At 41.6% G+C, this 22,290-nt stretch overlaps 1 protein-coding gene across 4 annotated transcripts in view; it reads right to left on the bottom strand.

Moving 5' to 3' along the window:
• The window catches only part of EFHC2 (EF-hand domain containing 2), a 57,142-nt gene extending 35,287 nt beyond the window's left edge, over nucleotides 1–21,855 (bottom strand). Inside the window, exons 1-5 of one of the 4 annotated variants that reach the window (XM_084537002.1) lie at nucleotides 21,783–21,855; nucleotides 15,681–15,869; nucleotides 11,341–11,485; nucleotides 2,971–3,194; nucleotides 834–1,085 (exon numbers count right to left, since the gene is read on the bottom strand). In XM_084537002.1, coding sequence (XP_084393128.1) covers nucleotides 834–1,085; nucleotides 2,971–3,194; nucleotides 11,341–11,485; nucleotides 15,681–15,869; nucleotides 21,783–21,839 — 867 coding nt within the window. In that variant the 5' untranslated portion in view covers nucleotides 21,840–21,855. Of the gene's footprint in view, nucleotides 1–833; nucleotides 1,086–2,970; nucleotides 3,195–11,340; nucleotides 11,486–12,026; nucleotides 12,110–15,680; nucleotides 15,870–21,206; nucleotides 21,411–21,467 lie in introns of those variants that run through there. The other 3 variants (XM_084537003.1, XM_084537004.1, XM_084537005.1) reach the window with 3 other exon arrangements.
• Between the last annotated feature and the right edge of the window lie 435 nt (nucleotides 21,856–22,290).

Raw genomic sequence — 22,290 nt, forward strand, 5'->3', positions numbered from 1 at the left:
TGGTAATAATAACAAAAGCATGCCAAGAAAACACTCAGGGCTGGTCCTCCTGGGCTGAACACTGTGCAAATACAGGGGATTCAAGTCAGCATGATTCTATTGGGAGAAAAGTTATTTTTTGTTTGTTTCTATTGTAAGCTTCAAAATTACAATAGAAATTTCTACCAATAATATCAAGTTACTGTACATTGAAACGTGCACTTCTCTAGTAGAAGGGGTCTGTCAGCACAGAGTCATTGCTAAATTTCCCTAAGATGAGCCTTCACTGATCAGCACTTGATTAATGCCTGACAAAGCCTTTTCATGAATTCTTATTGACTTTAACTAGCTTTCCATATGGTCCCAAATTTAGGAATTCAAATTTAAGAAATCACCCTAGATTTGCTACAAAGAAGTAATATTACTGAATACTTAAACTGGACTTTTCCAAAAGTTCCAAATATAAGTCCTATGAATCAAACCTGAATTGATCTTAGTTTTATTTTAGTTTATCTACCAATATTAATTAATTTTCTGAACTTACTCTACTGCATAGCTTCATTTGTGCATTTACATTAAGACACTAATATGGGAGAAGGGAAATTTTAGGATATCTTTCTACCTAAATACTATCTCCTTTTAATTTAAGCACAACAAGCCTAAACTTAATTTTTTCCATTCCTTAAAGTTATATGAATATTGCATAAAAACTAAATCATGCAATTATTATTTATGTTCTGATAATACTTTCTAAATATAATTACAATCCTAGCGGAGGATTTTCAAGAAAAAGGCATTTAATATCTCTTTATTAGGAAAAAAAATGGAAGTAAGATGAATTTTTCATTCCTTACCTTTGGAAGTTTATCTCTTCTGAGAAAAAGTGGAACTGCATCCCGACCTGAATTTACTGGTGTAATTTCTTTCATATCAATTGTATCATCAGACAAGTAATAGTGCAGAACCAGTTCCCGCGGGTCATGAAACATGGATTCTGGGTCATCCCACACACAGAAAAAACGTAAAACATGTCCATCATGCTCCAGGAATTGTTTCAAAGTGTCAACGCGCTCATAAGGGCGCAAAGGGTTCATATTATCAAGAATCTGTAGATGAAGGAGAAATCAAGAAAATCACCTTTTTAATGACTTGCTCTTAAAGAGAAGATACCAAACTGCATGGTACTATCTGATCTTAGAACAGCGTTTTTGGATTTTCAAATAAAACTACACAATTACAATATACGAAATTATTTATGCCATTAGCAAAGAACTATTCACAGGGTTGTTGTGCCCTCAGAAAATAAATGAGAACAATTTTGGATTGGTTTTGACCCTTATTTTTCTTGCAGTAAGGTCCCTTGGATCAGGGAATTGTTAAATTATTTTTGGTATAGAGTATTTGTTGCTTTCAGTGTACCAGGCTAGATCTATCCCAACTGGATACATTCACCAACAGTCCTAAAAAGTCAGGAGAAAAATTCAGTGCCATCCGCCCTCAGATTAATCAAGAAAAACAGAAGCAAAAGGCGCTGTCATTATCCCCTGTATAAAATAAAATTATACTCTCCCTACTACTCATGGAGAAAAAACCCCAAACCCTGCAAAGAGGAATCCTTATAGCATCCAGCAGCTGAACAATGGGGATTTGGGGAGGAGGTATGCATTTTGTATTATGCATACTCATAAAAGTGGGAGGAGTTTTTATTCAAATAAAAACTCACACGTATAAAATAAAAGCTGCAGAGTATTGGGTTCTGTGTGGCAGAAGAATTTGCTTTACACATGCAAAACACTGTTGATGACATGGGGTAGAGATGCAAGATGACATATGAAGAAACCAAGTAAAGAAGTCTGCAGGAAGCCAGAGACGTGTTTGAACCACAACTCCAATTGTATCTCCCTTTAAACGCTTGTTTGTTGTCATTCATTCAGCTCGAGCAAAATTGTAAGTAGAACATGTAAGAGTTTGATTTTTTCTTTTAATACTGTGTGTATCCCCAGCAGCTGGCACTGACAAATTCAGCCATAAAGGAGAGCAGCTCAAGTGCTCATTTAAGTTAGTTTAGCATCTTAACCAAACTAGGTCAGGAATATCCCTAAACCTCCCTGTTTTCAAGTGGCTAGAGAATGCCATTTCCACCCTATTTTTATTTTTTTTTAATTATGTGATGAGTGTTGACTCTTGGGGAGTTTTGTCCAAAAGAGATCACAGAGTCTGATGTGCTTAAGGAAATGATATAATTGTAGTCACAGAATCTGTAGCAATACAATTTTTGTTTTCAGTAGATTTCCTGTGAGAATAAAGATTGCCATTCTAGCTCAAAGATCATTTATTTGATGCATTTTCTCTATTGTGTAGCATTTATTTTCACTGATCCACCAACTAATGTTTACAGATGAAAGTCATTTGTCTATAGTAGACATCAAGTAATATATAAAAATCCATGACAGTGCTATGCCCAGTCAATACTGCTGGTTAAAGTCTGAGGTGACATGAGAAAACACAGATCAACATTGATTATAACAAACCTGATTCATGTATCTAAGACTGAAAGTATCTCATCCTATATAGATCGTAAATTTAATATTGTACAGCTATACTAGACACAAAATTTAGGGACAATTTTAATTCTGTGGGTTTTTTTTGTGTGTTCTTTTTGCTATGAGAGACAAGAAGCTCCATCAGTTTTATCAAATTGATGTACAGACACACACACAAGGCAAAGATTATTTTATTTTTACCTTATTTATTTATTTGAAAAGGCGTGTGAACACATCAGGCGAAAATCAGTTATATTTGAGCCTTCACTATGTTTGTACAATGAGCCATATAATGGAATTTAAAAAGCAAGTATTTTCTTGTGATTCATTACGTTGAAATAGCTACCTCTACATTCTTTCTGTTTGCCATTAGAGAAATATTTTATATTACTAATAGCAACAGCACTCTTATTAAAACTACGTATTCACCATTACAGCCTCATCTGACCTTTTGCCGCTCTTTGGTATATGGGTCATCTGGACGACTTGCTGGAGGATTCAATCTAACTCCCATCTTCCTCAGGAAATTTTTTGTGAACTGGTCACAATCGGTAATCTTATATCTTTGGGCATAAAAAATTACTTCTGTGTTGATGTTGAAATGATGTATAGTGTAGTACTCATCTTCGTTAGGAGGTGGAAGAGGAATCCGGTGACGTCGAACAATAGTTCCTGTGCAACAGTTACAATACATTCATAGAGTGAATATCCTTTGCTCTGATGATCGTTTCACACACTTGCTAATTTCCTATGCTGGTATGACCAAGGCAGATGAAGCCATATGGAACAAGCAAAATTATCCTTCATTCAGCAAAGGAACTACGAGGTAGGATGATCCTGCTTTGATAACTGCACTACATCACATTGATCACTTTCTAGAACATCAAGTTCTAGCACTCAAGTTTATACTGGAAGTTACCACCTTCTGAAACCAACATAAAATTACAGGGGAAAAAAAAAAGAAGAAAAAAAAAAAAAAAAAACACAAAAAAAACTATTTGTTGGAACAAATGAAACAGGTCAGTACTTTTTCCAACAAGAACAGCAAAAACCTTTGCTTTCGTTAAGAAAAGGGATGTTTTCCACTTTTACTGAAAAGCAGTCTCCAGCACTCATTAGTAAAATTATTTTTCTTTTTTAAAAAAAAAAAAGAACACAAAAGGTTGTGCAAAACAAATGTGGCAGGAGCATATGGGACAGCCAAGGTTTGTCTGTACACCCTGCAGGGTGAGAAGAGTCATACATAATTAAGGGTAGAGAAAAAGCATGCCCGACTAAGGGAAAAGGTCTGAACTATCAAGCTTGGAGACGGGGCATTCAACCAAGCTTCCTTAAAAAGTGGAGAAAAAAAAAAAGTAGAATAAAAAAGAGAGAGAAAGATTTTAACTTCATTAAAGTCAGCATACATTTAAGTTTTCTTCTTTAGAATATTTAAATGAAAGGAAGTGCTGTTGTTCTGTGCACATTGCATTTGTTTATATTCACCATATTAAAAGAGAAGGAAACTGCTATGTCTATGAGCTGAAAACTCACATCGATGAATTGGTTAATGCTTCAAAATTACTCATTGCTGATGATGCAGGGACTGGAGCATCCTTCCTATGAGGAAAGGCTGAGAGAGCTGGGACTGTTTACCCTGGAGCAGTGAAAGCTCAGGGGGGATCTCGGCAACACCTATAAATTAACCTAGATGATTCTGTGATCCTTTATTGAAGTGCTAGATACCTCTGGTTGCAAGAAGCTCAGCAGTATCAGCCAGGGGAGGTTTAGGTTGGATATTAGGAAGAACTTCTTTACCGAAAGGGTTGTTAGGCATTGGAATAGGCTGCCCAGGGAAGTGGTTGAGTCACCATCCCTGGAGGTCTTTAAAAAACATTTAGATGTAGAGCTTAGAGGTATGGTTTAGTGGAGGGCTTGTTAGTGTTAGGTCAGAGGTTGGACTCAATGATCTTGGAGGTCTCTTCCAACCTAGATGATTCTGTGATTCTGTGAAATATGTGATGGGAGGGAATGAAGAAGACAGTGCCAAGTTCTTCTCAGTGGTGCCTGGAGACAGGACAAAAAGCGGTATGCACAAATTAAAAGATCTGACATTTCATCCAAGCACAAAGAAATGCTTTTTTATTGTGAGGGTGGACAGATACTGCAATAGGCTTCCCAAAGAGGTTGTGGAGTCTCCATCCTTGGACATATTGAAAAACACCTGAACATGGCTCTGGACAACCTTCCCAAGCTGATCCTGCTTCAAGCAGGGAGGTTGGACCACATAATCTTAAGAGGTCCCTTCCAACCTCAACCATTCTGTGATTCTGAGACACCACAATTATTCCAAAAATAACCCGTAAGCTACAGCCTCAGTAGCTCAAACAAATATGTAACACACACATTAAAGGAAAGCTATGCAGCTGCACATACAACAAGCTATGATTTATTCTGAGCAAAGTTAGAGTTCACAAAGAACTGCAGACTCTCAAAGCTGGGACCACTGTTTTTTTCACTATGAGAGAATGAAGAGGACAACAGTGAAAGCTTTGCCACATCAATACATTAGTATAGTTGTGTGAAAATATCCCACAGAGAATAAAAAGATGGTCCAGTCTTCAAACTCAGCATCTTTGCTGTGCTTACCAACTTAGATGTCCCTGTACCAACAGCTTTATAACACAGATACCCTCTGGCTAAAACCATGCAGAAACCACCAAGCCATGCTATTAGAATAATCCCTTGCCACCATAGGTTCCTAACAACTTTAAAATTACAGTAATTATAAAAAGTGCAACTTTAAAACAAGTGCAGTAAACACACAAAAATTCCAAAACTAAAAATAGTTCCCGTACTAACCTACCACGACAATAGTTTATTAGACACAATTATCTGAAAGGTCTATCTCATTAGCTCCCATTACAGAACTGGATCTCTTTCCAGTGCCCTTCAGCTGTGCATCTGGTAGTGTTTCCCACTGAGTCCCTTTTGATGATTCTCCAGGGCTGCTTTTTTTGTTTTGGGGGTAAATGGGAGTGGAGGGGGGATGAAGAGAGGCAGAGGAGGAGGGAGAAATATATTGCTGTGTATTTTTGTTTGGTGTTTGCGTGGCTTCGTTTCTGAGTTAGCCCATGGAAATGCTTTATTGTTCATTTTATTTCCCTAGGGACTAATCTGTATGAAGTATTATCAGAGTTGTTTGTTACATTCTAACTCCTATAATGAGTAGTCTCCTATAATATAACTCTTATAATTAGTCTAACTACCTTTTCTTTTCTTTTACTTTTTTTTTTTTTGCAAGTGTGGGGAAGAGGAGAGGGCAACAAAGAAAATTTACTTTATATCCTGTTAAAATACTTATTTAAGAGCTGTTCATTATCTTGATGTTTCACATATACCAAATCCAACGTTCTTGTTACTGACCTTTGACTGTAAAATAAATGTGAGCTTGTATCTGCCTAAACATACATATATTTAAGATACATCTTCACGGAAATATTAGTTAGAAAACATGGCACATTTTCACATGATGCAACACTGCATAACGCTACCATTAACAAAACCATGTATTTTGAAAATATATTACCTAATTTTGTCTAATCCTTGGGTTGCTCCCACAAAACTCAACAGACAATGTGCTGAATTGGAACAGCCCTTCACATTAATACAAATGTTGTTGAATCATCCTTTTAATTACAATATAACGGTTAACAATTTTCTGATAGGAGGTGCTTTCTGAGGTTATATCCACCTCAGAAGTGGTAAATAAGCCTTCAGCTAGCATTTCCTATCACTTTTCAAAGTACAATACACGTGCCCATTTTGTTCAGAGGGGATAAGAATTTCTTTCCTAATGTAAAATGTCTTGTACAGATAATATCAATCCTAGCACTCCTTTATTTTTACTAGGTATCACTGTGCCTGATCTACACATGTGGAGAAGGTATTTTATATTGTTGAACTTGAAATTTAATAAAATGTGATCAGCTCAGGTTAGGTCTCAGCATTTTTCAAGTTGTCCCTTCTTCTGGAAAATAATTACTTTTCTACTTATAGAACTGTGCTAGAAATCATTAGAGGAGGATCTGTGCACCTGCAACAATCCTGTTGCTGAGAAGGGATGGATATTCTTGATGTTTCATTTGTCTTCTGTCAGTGTCTTGAACAGGCTATCCTACTGCACTACCAACCAGGATTTTAAATATTTGCATCTGGAAAGTAAGGGCAAAGCTTTTCTACGCTGTGTTCTTGTAAAGGGAGTTAGTGTATTGCTTCTCTCTGACAATGGTGGTGCCAGCAAGTTTCTACGTCACAATTTTTATCTTCTCTTTTCTCAGGGTTTCTGGTTATTTGACAACTACAGTAGCAGCTTAAAGAGACCTTAATTGTAGTGGAGGACTTCTGCCTATGGGGTAGCTCGTGCAGCTGGGCACCACATGGTTTTGGCTTCTGCTGCTACGCTGCTCTGCGGAAGAAATAAAGCGGTATCAAGAATTTCCTCAGCGCAGTTTACTGACTCCCTCTGCACTACTTAGGAGTGCATCAGAGAGGAGAGGAATGGGTAACACCTGGATTTTGTACACTCTGTGCTTGCACAGAAAGGAGAAACAGCCACCACCATTCCTGCAACACAAAGAGTTCACCCCAAGAAAGAAGGGGGGCTTCTTCATTCACTTATTCGCCCGCCTCAGAACGTAGCAAGGTCAAGCTTTGGCCACCATCAAACATGGCAAAATCACAATTATTTCAAGGTCTCGGGGGAGGCCTCAAACTCTTAGATAATCAGTTATATTGGAGAAGCTGACTGCAGCTTCGCTTTCCTGATTGTGCTTTCCTCTTCAGCCAGCCAGCCTTGGGAGCCCCGCCAGCAGGCAGCCCCACTCTCTTTTTCAGCTGGCTGACCTTGGGGAAACCAGCCAGCTGCTCTGCTCTGCTCCAGCTCTCAAGGCCTGGGTTGCACTGGAAGCTTCAGTTAACCTCATGGGACAAAAATGACCTTTAGATAAGACAGTATCAGCCAGATACAGTCCTTTTAACTGGGGGTTAGAGCTACAAACCACTTGCACCACCCTATCTAGCTTGGCTCTCTATGGGGAGGATTTCTTTTTATACTGAGAGAATAATTATCATCTTGGCTTCAGAAAAACACTGTGCAGTTTGTTATGTGGTCGAGTTTACTGTCCTCCCCCCACTCTGTACTCCCTTATCTTTACTTAGTTCTCATGCACTGTGACTGTCCTGGTATTTTTTGCTTTGATTCTGGTTTCTCAAGTTCAGGTTGGCCTCTGCATTCCTTTGTGTTTTGCATTTTGAAATTTCTACAGTTTTCTTCTAATGCTTCTCATAATTTCCACAATATTTGTCAAACTATAGCAAGGCAGTTTCCAAAATTAAGTGTACTTTAAATTTTGGTTATTTAGTAGCAACCTTAACTGTCCAAAACGGTGTCCAAGTACAGCAGCCAATTCCATAAAGCATTTTTCTTTTTTCAACTCACTGAAATATGTTTCCCACACATCATTTACTTTGTCACTCTGAGATTTTGATCCCTGGTAAAAGTACATTTTCTGGCTTTTTTTTTTTTTTTTTTTTTTAAAGCCAATTTGTTTCAGCTTTGTAAAATCCTAATTGAATTTAGAAATTCTAACTTCTTTGCCAGGTGTTTCTTCACCAAATCTTCCCGCAGTCCATAAGCCTCTCCAAGTTTTTCCCTGCAAAGCAGCAAGTACTACCCACGGGGGAGATTACAGTAGGAAACTACTACATTTCCCTAATCCAGCCGTGCCCACGGAGACCTGTACAGACCATCAAGCTCTCATGTGTGGGATAAAGCACAAGAGCTGGTAAACCAGTGGCTTTGAGGCATTAAGCAGCCAAGTGAAGACCTACCTTTGATCTACCCCACCACTGCTGTATCTACTCTTCAAGATGACTCCTGAGAACAGCTGTCTCTTTTACAGCTTTCCCACCTGGGTATATGTCCAAGTCAGGGTCCTCACCATCTTCTGCAGATTAATTCCAAAACTTCAGCACTTTTTCCATCACGTTTTTTTTTTTTTTTTTGCTTTTCCTCCTTTACGCAACCCCTTTCCTGCCACTGCAATGCTCCAAGTGTCCACGCAGACCGAGCCTGTCCTGCTCTTCAAATTCCCACACGTTTTCCATCATCCACATCCCCACATCTGTGCTCTTTTCTTCAGCACAGTTTGCACTTCCTTCAACAAGCCAAGTTCTGCTACAGTTGAACTCTCCTCTACAAAACCCGGGCATTTTAATTAACTGAAATGTTTGATTTCAGCAGAGGTGCGGAGGACAGCATTATGGTTAAGACCCTGAACTTCAGCTCAGTTCAGTTCCTCTTCCTGTTACAACTTTTTTTTTTAATATGATCACGGGCAAGACTCATTCCTTTGTGATTCAGCCTAACAGCCTCACAATGCAGACAGTTGGGCTTCTGTTCCTTTCAGGCTTAAAGTATTCCTAGTCAGGACACGGAATTTGAATAATATAGGAGATATAAGAGGCAATGGGCCAATTTTTAATTGAAAACTGAGTTAAACTAGCAGTTAAGGGTTTAAGCACTTCCTATATGTATATATATACACATATCAAGCACTTTATAGATTAAGCATTATATATATGTGCTTATTTAAATAAGCACTATAAGACTGCTTCTATATATATTTAAGAACAATTATTTATCACCCTTAAGATACCAATTTTGTGGCTGTTCTTCATTTATGAAGCATATAGTCACTACCCAAGTGCTTAGGAGTAAAGAATTTGCTGACATTGGGAAATTGGCATTGGCAAATTAGCATGAGAATTGGCATCTCATCTTTTTTTCTCCCCTACATCACACATTTATCTCCAGCATAAGCAGAGTATTAATGTGGATGCTTATGACAAAGCATAGGCCCAAGATCTTCTCATTGGCTGTGAAGCCTAAACACATGAAGAACAGTTTGGGGGCCTTTCAATCTACAGTATCTCTTCCTTCCTACATACATTCAATACACCAAGCTTCCTTACCAGCCCAGCTACCAGCAACAAATAAATTAAATGCTCTGTTAAGATCCCAGAATACTTCTTTTTAATCCATCTAGTTAGTGTTTTCTACACACTCATTTATCCCACAAAAAGTGCTCATGCAAAGCCGTAGAGGCCTTCAAAACATCCATGCATGGAATACAGAAAATTCCTGTTTCTCTCTAATACAATCCAGTTCATTTTAGATCCAGTACCAAAGATGACTTCAACAGCCATTAACACAAGATACAACCAAGGAAACGGGGGGAAATTGTAGCCTTCCTGTCACCACAGGAACACGACTAGACTGCCAGGAACATCAAGCCAAAGAAGCAGCTTGCACAACCCATACTGCAATGACAATGACTCATTCCTGTAGCCAGTTTCAAAGCAATCAGCTTTGAATTTGCTTTCCTGCTGTAATAAACCTGGCTTCCACCTTCCCTTTCAGAGGCGTCACCTCTGCCTCTTAGGCTAACTGTGCTTCCTTTGCTGATGATCATCTGTTCAAAGCCACATAATCCAGAAACTGCCACTCCCATGACACACAAGTCAAGGAAAACCTACATCTGAGGGCACCTCCAGCCTCACGCAGATGGCTGCAGGGGGGGTAAGTGTCTTGTAAATTCCCAGGTGAAGAGATCCAAATGTGCTTTTCTTCGGGTCGTGAAAGAACACTCGCCCAGGCAGGGGTATGAGTAGGAGACGAGGTTCCTCTGAATTCAAAATCAGTTCCTACTGAACAGCCGGCAAGATTTCTGGCAAGAAGAACTAATCAATAGAGGAAAAGCCAGGTTTGAAATACTAGTTTAAGACGATAAGATTCCCAGGCAATTTTATCCCAGATATACCTGTGATGATGAGCATAACACTTTCAAATATTGTCCTACACTGTAGCTAGGTATATTTATGGATCACACCTGATCACCTTGGAAAAGAATAGGGCAGTTAAAAGGTTAATATTTTTTTAATTGCTTTGCAGCGATCCACCAGAATGTACAGAATATCTTCTGGGATTGGGAGGCGTGGTCATCCCAAGATACTCATCCCAAAGACATCCTGCTTATCTGGACTACATCCCTTGCAAAACTTTTTAATTCTGGCAGTGACCCATAAACACCAAGCAGCAGCAGCTGTGCTCCTCTTCTGCAACAGGATGTTGACCGCCAGCTCACATTTTCTTTATGTAAACCAACTTCATTAATACTCCAGTAAAGCAGTTTACTAAACCTTTCTCCAAAAGGTCCTCAGGCTGGCTCAAGCACAGTAATACAACTCTGAAGCAAGGCAGAATCTTAACTTAAAGGTGTCAAGAAAAAATTACTGACCAAGGGCATTTAATCATAACCAACAGCCAGAGGCACAAAAGGTGCTTTTTTGTAATAATTGCAGAGAAACCTGAAGCATCTAAGGAACAATTACAAAGATGCAGCTAGAGAAATTATCAGTGCCAGGACAGGAGGATCCAGGCTCAGGAATGGAAATCTAGAACACAAATCGCTTTTGCAGAAGTGACAGTATATCAACAAAAGACCAACTATCATTTGACTTCTAACTGCTACATTAGAGAAAAAAAATGTATGCGTGTGTAGGAGGGGATTCTGCCTTATAAAACCTACTTCTTCAAAATCTAAGGCAATAAAAAAGTTCACATTGTGATCCGTAACAAGAAAAGATAATTATAGCCATTCACGTTACTGCCCATTTTAAGTATAAGAACTCACGGTATGTATCCTTAAAAGGGACCGAGAACGTGCTGAAGATATATAAAGGGGAAAAAAAAAAAGGTGATATTAAAAATACATACCTTGCACTATGCCACTGTTTTTCACTCGGGGTTCAATCACTTGAATTGTATCATCTTCAAGGTAGAAGTATATTTTACAGTGTCTTATTCTATATAGCTCTTCATTTTTGTCAGGCACTTCTACATAGGCATCAAAAGACAATACCTATTAAAAACAATAAATACACATAAAGCAGCAAAATCTTCAATGCTTTTGCAAAATGCATCAATAAAATAAACTTATATAGATTATAAGCTAACTAAATGTATGGATTTCGGGAGGTAGATTTATTTCTCAGAAATGTAAGAATGGAAATCGACATTAAATCACATAAATTTAAAATTCTTTGCTTGGCATTTTTATTATCACAACATCTAAGCAGAGATAGAACCCTACAGTAAAGAAATAAATCAAATATAAAACTACCAGCAGGCTGCTTGGAAAATCTTCTGAACAAAGCACTTTTGATAGTACAATGAGCTACCTAGGTCATGAAGAGAATTTTAGACTTCTATTCAATGAATTGCTGGAAAATAAAGCACATTCTGACAGTAATGGCTTTAACATTGAGGTAAGTGGAAATGAGAGTTCTTTTTAAGGAGATCATGCAAGCTGTCTAATGAATGCTATGGAAGACTATGAGAAAGAAATGATATTTTTTCAGGAGTCACTTAGAGCTGTGCAATACCGGCATTTCAAAATTTACCTGGTTCTGCAATTCAGCCTTCATGGTCTCTTGTAATGACAATAATGCAAGAAAAAAACCTCCATAGGTGAGGTGCTCAGAGGTTTGTTCAAGTTGCCTTAATATCTGGAGAGCCTAGATCAAACCACACAAACCACTACGCAAGTTTTGTACTTCTTGGTGTCATTTATGGACTTCAATCACCAAGACCAAGCTTAAGGGAAGGCGTAAGAAGTATATATTTACTTGTGCATTATCTACCAGGATGCTTGATGTGGTAAGGATACACAAGACAGTACTAATGAAAACTAGGTTTCCACTAGCAGAACATTTGGGTCAAATCAGTGCTAATTCATACTTCATTTTTGTAATGATTAATAAATTCAACGACCTTTATTCTTGATTCATTAGACAAAATGAAGCACTAGAAAAAAAGACAGCTTAGCTGCTCCCTGTTTCAATGAGCATCTGGCAGACCTGGGCTTGAAAACATCAGAAACCTAGTGAGCCATCCACGATCCCTACATGACACAGAAAAGATCAGTCTGTATTTCTTTAACACATGTTTTTGAGAATCTCAAAGTACTTCCATAAATACTGATGGCAGAGATTTCAGAATACCCTACTAGAGAAATACAACCTCGTTTTCTACATCTAGGGAGACAGAGCTAGTGAGTCGCTCAAGAGCACACAAGAACGGCAGCCACCCTGTGTTCCAGCCAGACTTCTCAATGGGGCAGTCTCCCTCTCCACCATTAGGGAAATTAAATTAAAATCAAATTACATAACTGTTAACTTTTACATCTGATTGACTGTGATCATACAAAAGAATCTAGACACTACTGATTATTTTTTGTTTAAGTAGTAACACATGCATGTTTCTGAACAACCTACAGACAAAATAGTTTAAAATAAATAAAATGCATTCTAGCCACATGTAATTTTTAACTGTGGATTTCACCATTTCATGGATCAAAGATGAAAATTCTGGATAAAACGATGTATGTCAAATTGAAAAACTGACATACAACGAAGGCAACACAAACAACTTCATCATCTTTCAACATCTCTTTGTCCTTCTGCTTGTCTAAACATAGCTGTATAATGCCATTGATGGTGACCAAGCTGTCTTACCTGGTGTCTGGCACCCTAGAAGGACCAGGAGGCCTGTGTAAATCTCTTGAATACTCCAGGGGACTTAGAAGGTATGAAATATATCTGGTGGAACCACTGTTTCCCACCTAGTCTGAGCAACCTGGGGCTCGACTAACAGGGAAGCTGAGTTTCACCCCTTGCCCAGCTGTTGCTAAGCCATGCAACCACAGGATGCACGTACCCTCTTCTCCCCATTCTGACAGTCCCACTATAATTGGTTGACAAACATTGTTCAACTATTTGATTATTAATTCTTTTTAGTTCTGTTACTGCTCTTTTCTGTCTCATGCCACCAGCCAGGTGAAAGGGTCTGCTGCACACACCTCCCAGCATAATCAGGTCCTAAATACACCATATTTATTCCTTTCACTGACCGTTTACTTTTGTCGTGGTTTACTTCATTGGATGAGTTTGTACAAACTATTTTGCACTTAAACTTTATTCTCTAATAACTACACTACATTCAGCAGCCAACCGCAATGTTGTAGATCGAAACAGATAATTCAGGAAGGGTGAAGAGGTGGAAGGAAGGAACATAAAAGATGACAACTTATTTTTCATGTTAAAGCAAAGTTAATTTTAGAAATAGTCAAAGTTCAGCACTTCCTAACTCGTGTGTCATCTGTAGTATATTGCTGTGTACAAAGTGCCCACTTTTTAAAAAAACTTGAAGTTAGGCATGAAAATAAAAAGTAACAAATATTGAATAAACTCAGTGGCATATTGTAAAGTTGGCACAAGGTTTCCCTAGCACCTGTGGTAGTCAAATTATAAACATCTTTTCAAGCCCAGGAGGCCTTGTGTGTGTACTTAATCACGGAAGAAATTAAATTTACACCTTCTTCCTATTAGGCATATGAAGTTGCAAAAACTATTTCGTAACCCACTTAATAAGATGTATTAAGCCTGTCCTTCCTCCAACAAACTGGCATTGCTGAAAGCTAGAAACCAAAGAAAAATGGGTAAGAAAATAGACTACATTTAAGAAGATAAACATCTCTTCAAGCTATGTTTCATAGGGTCCACTTTGCTGACTCACAAACTGCAGCACTGGCAGGCACAGCTGCATTCAAGGCTCTTACCAGGGGAGGCTAAATTAGCTGGGCAGTATCCTTTAATTGTCTGCAATTAATACAAAGGCATGAGCCCTCCAGGAGCCAATTCCAAACCTGTGAACTCCTGCCCTATATTGATTGCCCTGTGGAGGAAGGAATACAGTGACTAGACGAGGAGAGTAGGAAGGCCAGCTAGATCATCTCACCAGCCAAGTTCAGTGCCTGATGTTCAGAGGCAGGTCCCCACTGCCTCCTGTGCGACCCCTTTATGTCATAAACCTGGGTCCAAACCCTACAGACTCGTACTGTGTATGTCCCCAGGATGCCAGTGCACACCTCCCCATTGAAAGAAGGGTGCAGATAAAGCATGTGCAGGACTGGCTGAGGCCTTCACGCTTTGGCACATTATATAAATTTATATTCCAGCACATTGCTGAAAAATTGGTGAGCAATACTAGGCCCTTCAGAGACAATGCTAACCAAAATCACGTGCATCTGTATCAAGTCTTACATTTTCTTGTAGTAGTTCTGGTCTGCCAAGGAGGCAATAACTGTACTGAAATTACCTGCATGACTTTCATTTTAAAACAAAAATTATGATTAGTCATTTCTCCCAATATTTAAATACCTTAATCATTTTGTCATGCAATAGTTCTGCAGTCTGCTGAATGATTTCTTTTTCTGTATCTTTTTCCTTCTCTGATTGTAGGCTTTTTGCTTTAGAAATAAACCATCGCCAAGTAGCACTTAACATAAATTTAAAAATGGAAAGTAATGACAGCATGCTACAAAATTCATATCATCCTAGATCACAGTTATTTGATAACTCTCTAACTTCAAAGGTGTCACTACACACCTACAAAATAAATATATATATAATATTAATTTTAAATTCCTGTGCTTGTAACAGGCACAATCTACCTATATCCCTACACGTGAACAGTTCACATAAAAGTCAACAGGACTTTGAGCAAGCAAACATGACTGGATAAGTGCGTTCCGAGCCTCGAGCACTGCACTGCGGTTAGTGGTTCCCGTGTGCCCATGCAAATTTTCTCCTGGATTGGGGCCCACCTTACATTCTTGTAGCTACACATTTCCTTGTTTGGCCATTTGAAAAGCAATGAAAAAAACTGGCAAAGGAGCACATTTGTTCTTAACAGGTTGCCAATTAATTACTTGCTGTCACCATTTACACACACACACCCACACACAAAATAACCACCCTCTTACTTTTATTATCTCCTGTAGGAGATGTACCCCAATACAGAAATGTTTTGTTGCTATATCGCATGATGTATGTTTACATTAATTGCACAATATATCAACATTACCAAAAAATAGTAGTTATCCCTCTTTAACCAGGAGCTTTTTTGGATGCATAAAGTAATCTTCTCAAGTAACCTTCCCAAGACTGACTGAATTTCACTTTCCTAAGTGCAGATACAGATTTGTACATACATACCTGTTTGTCAAATGCTACCCAAGCAGGAGCATCACTCCCCATCCCTGCAGGAAACACGCTGTATTTAGGTTTCAGCTTCTGTCCTGGTAACGGTTCACCTCCTATTCCAGGTTTATCTTCTCCGACCAGCATAGCAACATTATTGCAGAAACCCCAGTGCTGTGATTTGTGGAACTTTTCTTTCCCTAACTGTTAAAAGTTTGGAAGAAAAGAGAGGAAACAACATCTGGGTGTTTGTTTTTAAATCCGTAAGAGTTAAATAAAGAGTTATCTAGCTACACAATGGGGGTTAATCACGTAAAAGTTTCTCTATAATTACTTTTAATAGAGTCTAAAACCCTGAAGCAACTGGAATGCAGCAAGTGAAGTGATACATTTCAGTGGTCAATGTGCTGGCCCATCTTAAAAACCAGATCAGAAAGATTCCAGTAATGCATCCACACTAAGAAACAGGATGATATTGGCTGTTTTACCCGACCTGTTCCCAGTAATAAGGACTGAGGCGCATGGTAGAAGGAAGCAAGTCACCCGCAAGATCTTCTGCAAAAGGCAGAGGGGAAAAACCTCCAGAGGACAACCTGAAAGGTTCAGGAGTACCCCGAGAGCAGCTTGCTCTCATTACCTACATCAAATATCTTATTTACATTCACAAAGCAGAGTGCTAAATAAATGCTAGTGAATATTAGAACTGATGCCACGGGTGAGCACAGAGCAGGCCATGAGGAGGTGCAAAGGCTGGACAGCAGGACTTTGAGAGCAGCAAGGGTGTGGGTAATGCTGCAGAGGGACACAACTGCCTCTCCTGCTGAATTTGGAAGACTGAGCAATGCTAATTAGAGCAAAAGTATTTAAACTGGTCCTCCCAAAAAAGGCGTAGACAGCATGAAGTCAAATCAAAAATTCAGCGCCGCTTTTCACTTAGAAAATACAAAGTGAATGAAAAATTGGCCAAGAGTAACAGCAAAGGGACAAATCACCACTTGTCATCGTGGCAACATCGAAGTGCTCCAAGATAACACGACGCACACTCGGTACGGCAGCGCTGTGGGAAAGGTGCAAGCAGTGAAGCAGCAAAATCCGAAAGGGCCCAAAGTATTTATTTTATTCTGCCGATACGAAAAAGAGTGAGGAAGTTGAAAGGCAGCTCCCCAGCCTCATGGCTCGTAGCACTCACCGCTCGGATATACAAACTGCTGCACGCTGCAGGTTACAACCGCAGCTGTTTGCACACCCTGCAGAGCTCTAAATCCAATGCCATGGGTAGGAGAGCTGCCCTTTACACCGACAGCTCAGCCCCTACCTTAGTCTAATTTCTGCTTAAAATGCAAGGGGAGTGGTATGCAAAAGAATACATGACTTAGTATTTTTACAACTGCTTGTTTTTAATACCATAATAATAAATTGCCATACCTTGCTTACGCTGACGAAGGCTGAGCTACCCAGCACCCTTCAAAACAAGAAGCCCTGAACCACATCATTTTTATAAGCCAAGAATAAGGGTAACCGAATAAAAGAGAAAATTGATGCAAGGAAAGACTTGTTTGTGTAGCAAACAGTCAGCTCGTGGGCCCCCCTGCCACGCAGCACCGCTCAAGCCAAGAATTTAACAAGATTAAAAGAAGAGCTGTAGATTTGCAGGAGTAATTCCCAAAACAAAATACGTAATGTCAGCATATTTTTTGAGCTGGGATATAAAATTTCATGCTTCTGTGCACAGCGTAAGCACTGAACTTTGGGCATTAGGAAGTGGTCATCCTACCCATCCTTGAAGACCCCACCACGGGTGCCCACTGGCCCAGACAGGCACTGGCTGGGTCTGGCACCAGCTCTGCAAAACATCTGCAACTGGGATGGGTTTCTCCCTTTCTTTTGGACACTACTGAGCTGCCCTTTCTTGTTCTGTTCCTTTATTATTATTGTTATTAATTTAATTCCTCGGTAATTTGATAAAGAGCTGGGGAGAAGTCAGAATGGGAGGGAGCTTTCTGCATGTATTAGGCCAAATGTGGAACAGCTAATGTCAGGCTGGGTTTTAAAAGGGAAATTTGTAGGCAGAAACATCTGGTTTACACTGAAGGCTCTATCCAGCAGATCCACCTTTTGGCACCACAAGTATTTAATTATTTTCCCCCTACTACCAAAGCATGAGTTAGGGAGAAAGGCACAGTTATCAAAGCACAGTGAGCGAGGGTGGCAGTTATCCTGAGGAAAGCTCTTCATGTCCTCGAAGCATCTTCTAGAGGCATTTTCTGTTCATCCATTACTGGGTTTTGGCAAGTTACAGCGTGGCAAAGTGTTTGTCAAAGAAACCCAGGTTTGATCCTGCTGGAAATTTTCCAGAACTTAGTGATCACAACACAGTTCATGATCTCATATGAAAATTAAGTGGTCCAACAGCCGCAAGTCTATTAAGATTCTTTTGTGGAGTTCCTGTAACTTTTTAGGGTTTGACAGAAAGATAATTTTAGATCATTAATCTCTGAACTACTTATAAAAACCCCTTCTCTGGGAACATCACCTAAATCTATATGCAAAACAATCTCTTCCAAAAATCTGAACGTGTTATTTCTTTTAAGCAAAAACGTAATTATACTTGAAGATCACAAAAGAGAAAAATGACATTTTGGAAACCTCAGCTAATGAGTTCAGACCTCATTCGGCCCTAAACAGTGACAGAACATCACATTACATCCACAGAAATACCAAATGACTTCTAAAAGGAATCTGTGGCAGCGCAGGGAAGGAGCTTTACTGTGTCTGCCGTGCGAACACAGGCTGTAGATCTGCTGAGCAAAGCTGGCCATCTTCTGCGAGGTGAGCCTGAAATAAATATTGGGGATACACCGAGCAGTGACGAATGCAAAGGTCAGGATTCTCTTCAGCTTTTGGCTTTGTGAGCTCAGCCACTGCAGTCCCTGGGGAGCACTGCCTCGTGCTCTCTGCATCTTGCTCCGGTCCAGAGTCACAGCGAGCTCACCAGGGAGCTGCACATCTCTGCTGAACCAAACAACTGGAAATCTCTTACCACAGCCGCTGTCTCGAGGGCCACAGCTTGTTAACCGAGTCCCACAAGGAGTTAGGGCTGAAGCCACTGGCAGCACTCTGCTGCTCTTCCCCATACCCATTTTTCACGACCGTCTTGAGAACAGCAGCTGCACCGTGGAGGTCCGGCTCAAATCCTGTGTCGGGATGAACTGTGACACTTCTTGAACTACCCAGGACTGCTGACAGCGTCCTGGTTGCTTCAGCTACACTATGGAAATGTGTGCAAATGCTGCAAACTCTGCCAGTGAAATGCATGCGACCTCCTTCCCCATGGAAAGCACAGGTCACCAGCAAACAGAGCCGAGACAGGTAGCAGAAGTTCCCACAATATTTATGAGTAGCATCTCTCACAAAGCTAGCACTCAGTTCCTAGAGGAAAGCCACATTTAGTCACTGATTTTCCAGGCGTGTTTCATCCCCAGCTGGCTGCAGAGGTTTCAGTATTGTCCCCAGCAGCCGTGGTGCCCCTCTAACACACCCCAGGACAAGATGCACCAACATCAGCCGCCTGGAGAAGAACGAAGAGCTTGCTCTTACTGCTGGAGCTGGTACAGCCTGGAGATGACAGGAGGATATAAAGGAGAGAGGCCAAGACGAAACCCTGATGGGAAGCTGCAGGAAGGTTTGGGATGGGGGCTGTGAAGAGACAGAGTTCCTTTTCCTCTTTTTGTGGACTGTCAATATTTTATGCTTCTGATGCCTTCTGCTAGCAATCGCCCTTCTCCCCCCCCATCAAGCCAACCATCAAACATGGCATTGCTGGGCTAGGCCTGTCGCTTTCATCCATGCTCTTCGTTCAGCACCGAGGAAAACACGGTGTTACGTTACCGTAGGAACCACTCCAGCTATTCTGAAAGCGTCTGTCACCTTGCTGTATTACCCTCGACTCCAATTAGCTGATGCCCGAGCAGTTAGACTTTGTCACAGCTAAACAGAGCCGCAGCAGCAGCAGCGGTCTTGGGGAAGCTGCTGAATTGGAAAGAGGCGCCAGTCACTTACGTTTATGGGGAAAAACAACAAGTGGAAACCAGACAAGGGTTGCTGCCCTTTGCAGCGCCAGCTGCAAGCTGCCTGGCCTCACAATTCGTTGTCTTCAGCAGCAAGGGGAAGACGTGCTCAGCTTGAGGTGAAGCTTTGCCATTTGTAGGCTGGAGAGGAAGCAAACAGTCTTGGTAGAGCTGTCGATATGTAATAATAATCATAACGGAGCGTAATGCAAGGGCCACTGACTCTTAGATAGGAGGCTCTAAGCGCTGTGAAGGGATGTCTTAATTCCCACTTGCCAAGGGCAATCAATCCAGGGAGTTTGGCTGTGTTCCGGACCACCTCAAAGCCCTGATTTGCTGGAGTCAGCTCAGCCTCCTTGTTAGACACATGCAAGCCAGATGAAATGGGTAAGCACACCTCTGCCATTGCCTTCCGTGGGCCTTTATATTCAGCAGGTAGCATTAGGGGCTAAGAAGAGAGGATTGCAGCAGTAACTTAAACAGTGCTAAGAGAAGGAGCGGGATCAATACCCGTAACTATAACTGAAGGACTGACAGGAACAGCAGTCCCCCATCCCCTGCTCGTCCCTCTTCAGGGAACGCTTTGCTCCTGTTGTTTCTGTGCGATAAGATGCCCTGATGGCAACGCTCAGAGCACTAGCGTGAAAATACCTGCTTTCTTTTCCGTGTACAGTCGTCAAACCCTTTTTTTTTCTCCCTTTAACATATTCTCCTTGGCCTCTCATTTGTATGAAAATTAAATTACACCTAATTACACGCTGTATGTACTTCAGCATGGGGTGTTCAATGCTGTCTACACGTAGCTTGTGCAAACTTGTGTAGCCAAGCACTGTGCCTTATCTCTGAGAGAGGAGACATCATGTCTCTATCACAAAGCCTCTTCACTGCTGCTGTGGGGCTCTGGAGACAGCTCCATCATACTCCAAACACAATAATCTCCATCAATTAAGGTAAATGAAATCTGGAGAACAATAAAGTCCTGCATAACCCCAAGCTGAGCTATTCTATTTCCATCTCGCAGACAGGAATGGCGCACCCCTATTTCAATGCTGCTGATGTGCTCACTGTGGGGTGTTATGTACACAACCAACTCTTTATAGGACAAATTTGAATGTAGCAAGACAGACTGAGTGTTCAGCATCCCATCTTTCCTTTCTGCCCTTCTAAAACAATGGCACCCAGCCTGTTGTTCACAGGGAAGAAATTGCCTGAAATATCCTCAGTGCTGTAAGCTGGGCTCCTCGTGCAAGAGGTCCTGTGTTGGCACAAGCCCACACACCAAATGAGGCTGGGGAGTCCAGGTATTTCTGCACAATTTTGCTCCCTGTAGGGCCACCTGGGCAGCTGCACCTGCCTCCCCCAGCCCTTGTTCTTTGGAGAGAGCTTCCCGGAGGCTTTCCACCAGACTGCACCTCACGCAGGCTGACTTACTGCTCGGAGCGGGCTCCCAGGAGACAGCGGGGAGCAGCCTCACCTTGAAGGGCTTCCGATGCTTGTGGTATCGCTGGCATCAACGCAGGCAGCTTGACAAATGATGTGGAAACCCTGCCCGAGCTATGGTATCACCTCACCTCCTGGACCAGACTCGGGAGCAGCCAGGCGGCAGCAACCAGGGCTCTGACGGCCACGACTTGTCCCCAGCACGATACAGGAGCCCCTTGCGGGCACTGTGGGGTTATTAATGAAATCCCACAGCTTTCCCTGCCTCCTGAAGGCTTCCCAAACCCTTCCTTACCTTCTGCCCCACGCCACCACACGGTATTGGGGTCATAGACAGAAAATTATCACTGCTGAACGAGCTTGAAGAGGCTTGGCTTTTGTAAGCTACGGTAGTTGACGATAAAAATGCTTTTTTTGGTACATTCCCGGCCTGCCCCGGGTACCTAACAGCCCTCGCCCTACAAAACCGTTGCGGCTCACCCGCTCGCCTCTCCCCTGCCAGAGACCCAACCCGCCCGAGGGCGGCTGCCAGGTCCCTCCTCCCGGCCTTGCCGGCGAGGCATCCCCGCTGTTAATTTGCTAATTACGGCGGGGCTCCCCCCTCACTCACGGTGCGGCCGAGGGACAGCCCCGGCGGCAGCGGCTGCGGCGGCGGCGGCGGCGCCATGGCCCGGCCCGGCCCGGCCTCTCCGCGGCGGCTGCCGTTGCCCGGAGACGGGCCGAGCGGCGCCGAAAACAGCCGAGAGGTTCCGGAAAGAGCCGAGCGGCGCTGGCGAGGGGCTCCGGAAAGAGCCGAGCGGCGCCGGCGAGGGGCCGAGAGGTGACGGAAAGAGCCGAGCGCTGACGGAAAGAGCCGAGTGCAGCAGTGCCTCGGGGGTGTGGGGGGGGACTTCTTCCACATCATGTCTGACTTGGGAGCCCTGGTGGGCTTGGGGGAAGCGTGTTTGGGGAGGTTTCACGTCTTTTTGTGTCTTTTTTTTTTCATGTTACCCCAACGAAATCGTGAAACTAGTGACCTAGCATTGGGTTACGCACCTCGCTGCGGCGAGGTGAACGTTTAAAAGGTGTTTTAATCCAAAATGAAAGCAGCCCTCGTTCCACTCGCACTGGTTTCATGT

Source organism: Aythya ferina (genome assembly GCF_964211825.1).
Source record: "Aythya ferina genome assembly, chromosome: 1".
Lineage (NCBI taxonomy): Eukaryota > Metazoa > Chordata > Aves > Anseriformes > Anatidae > Aythya > Aythya ferina.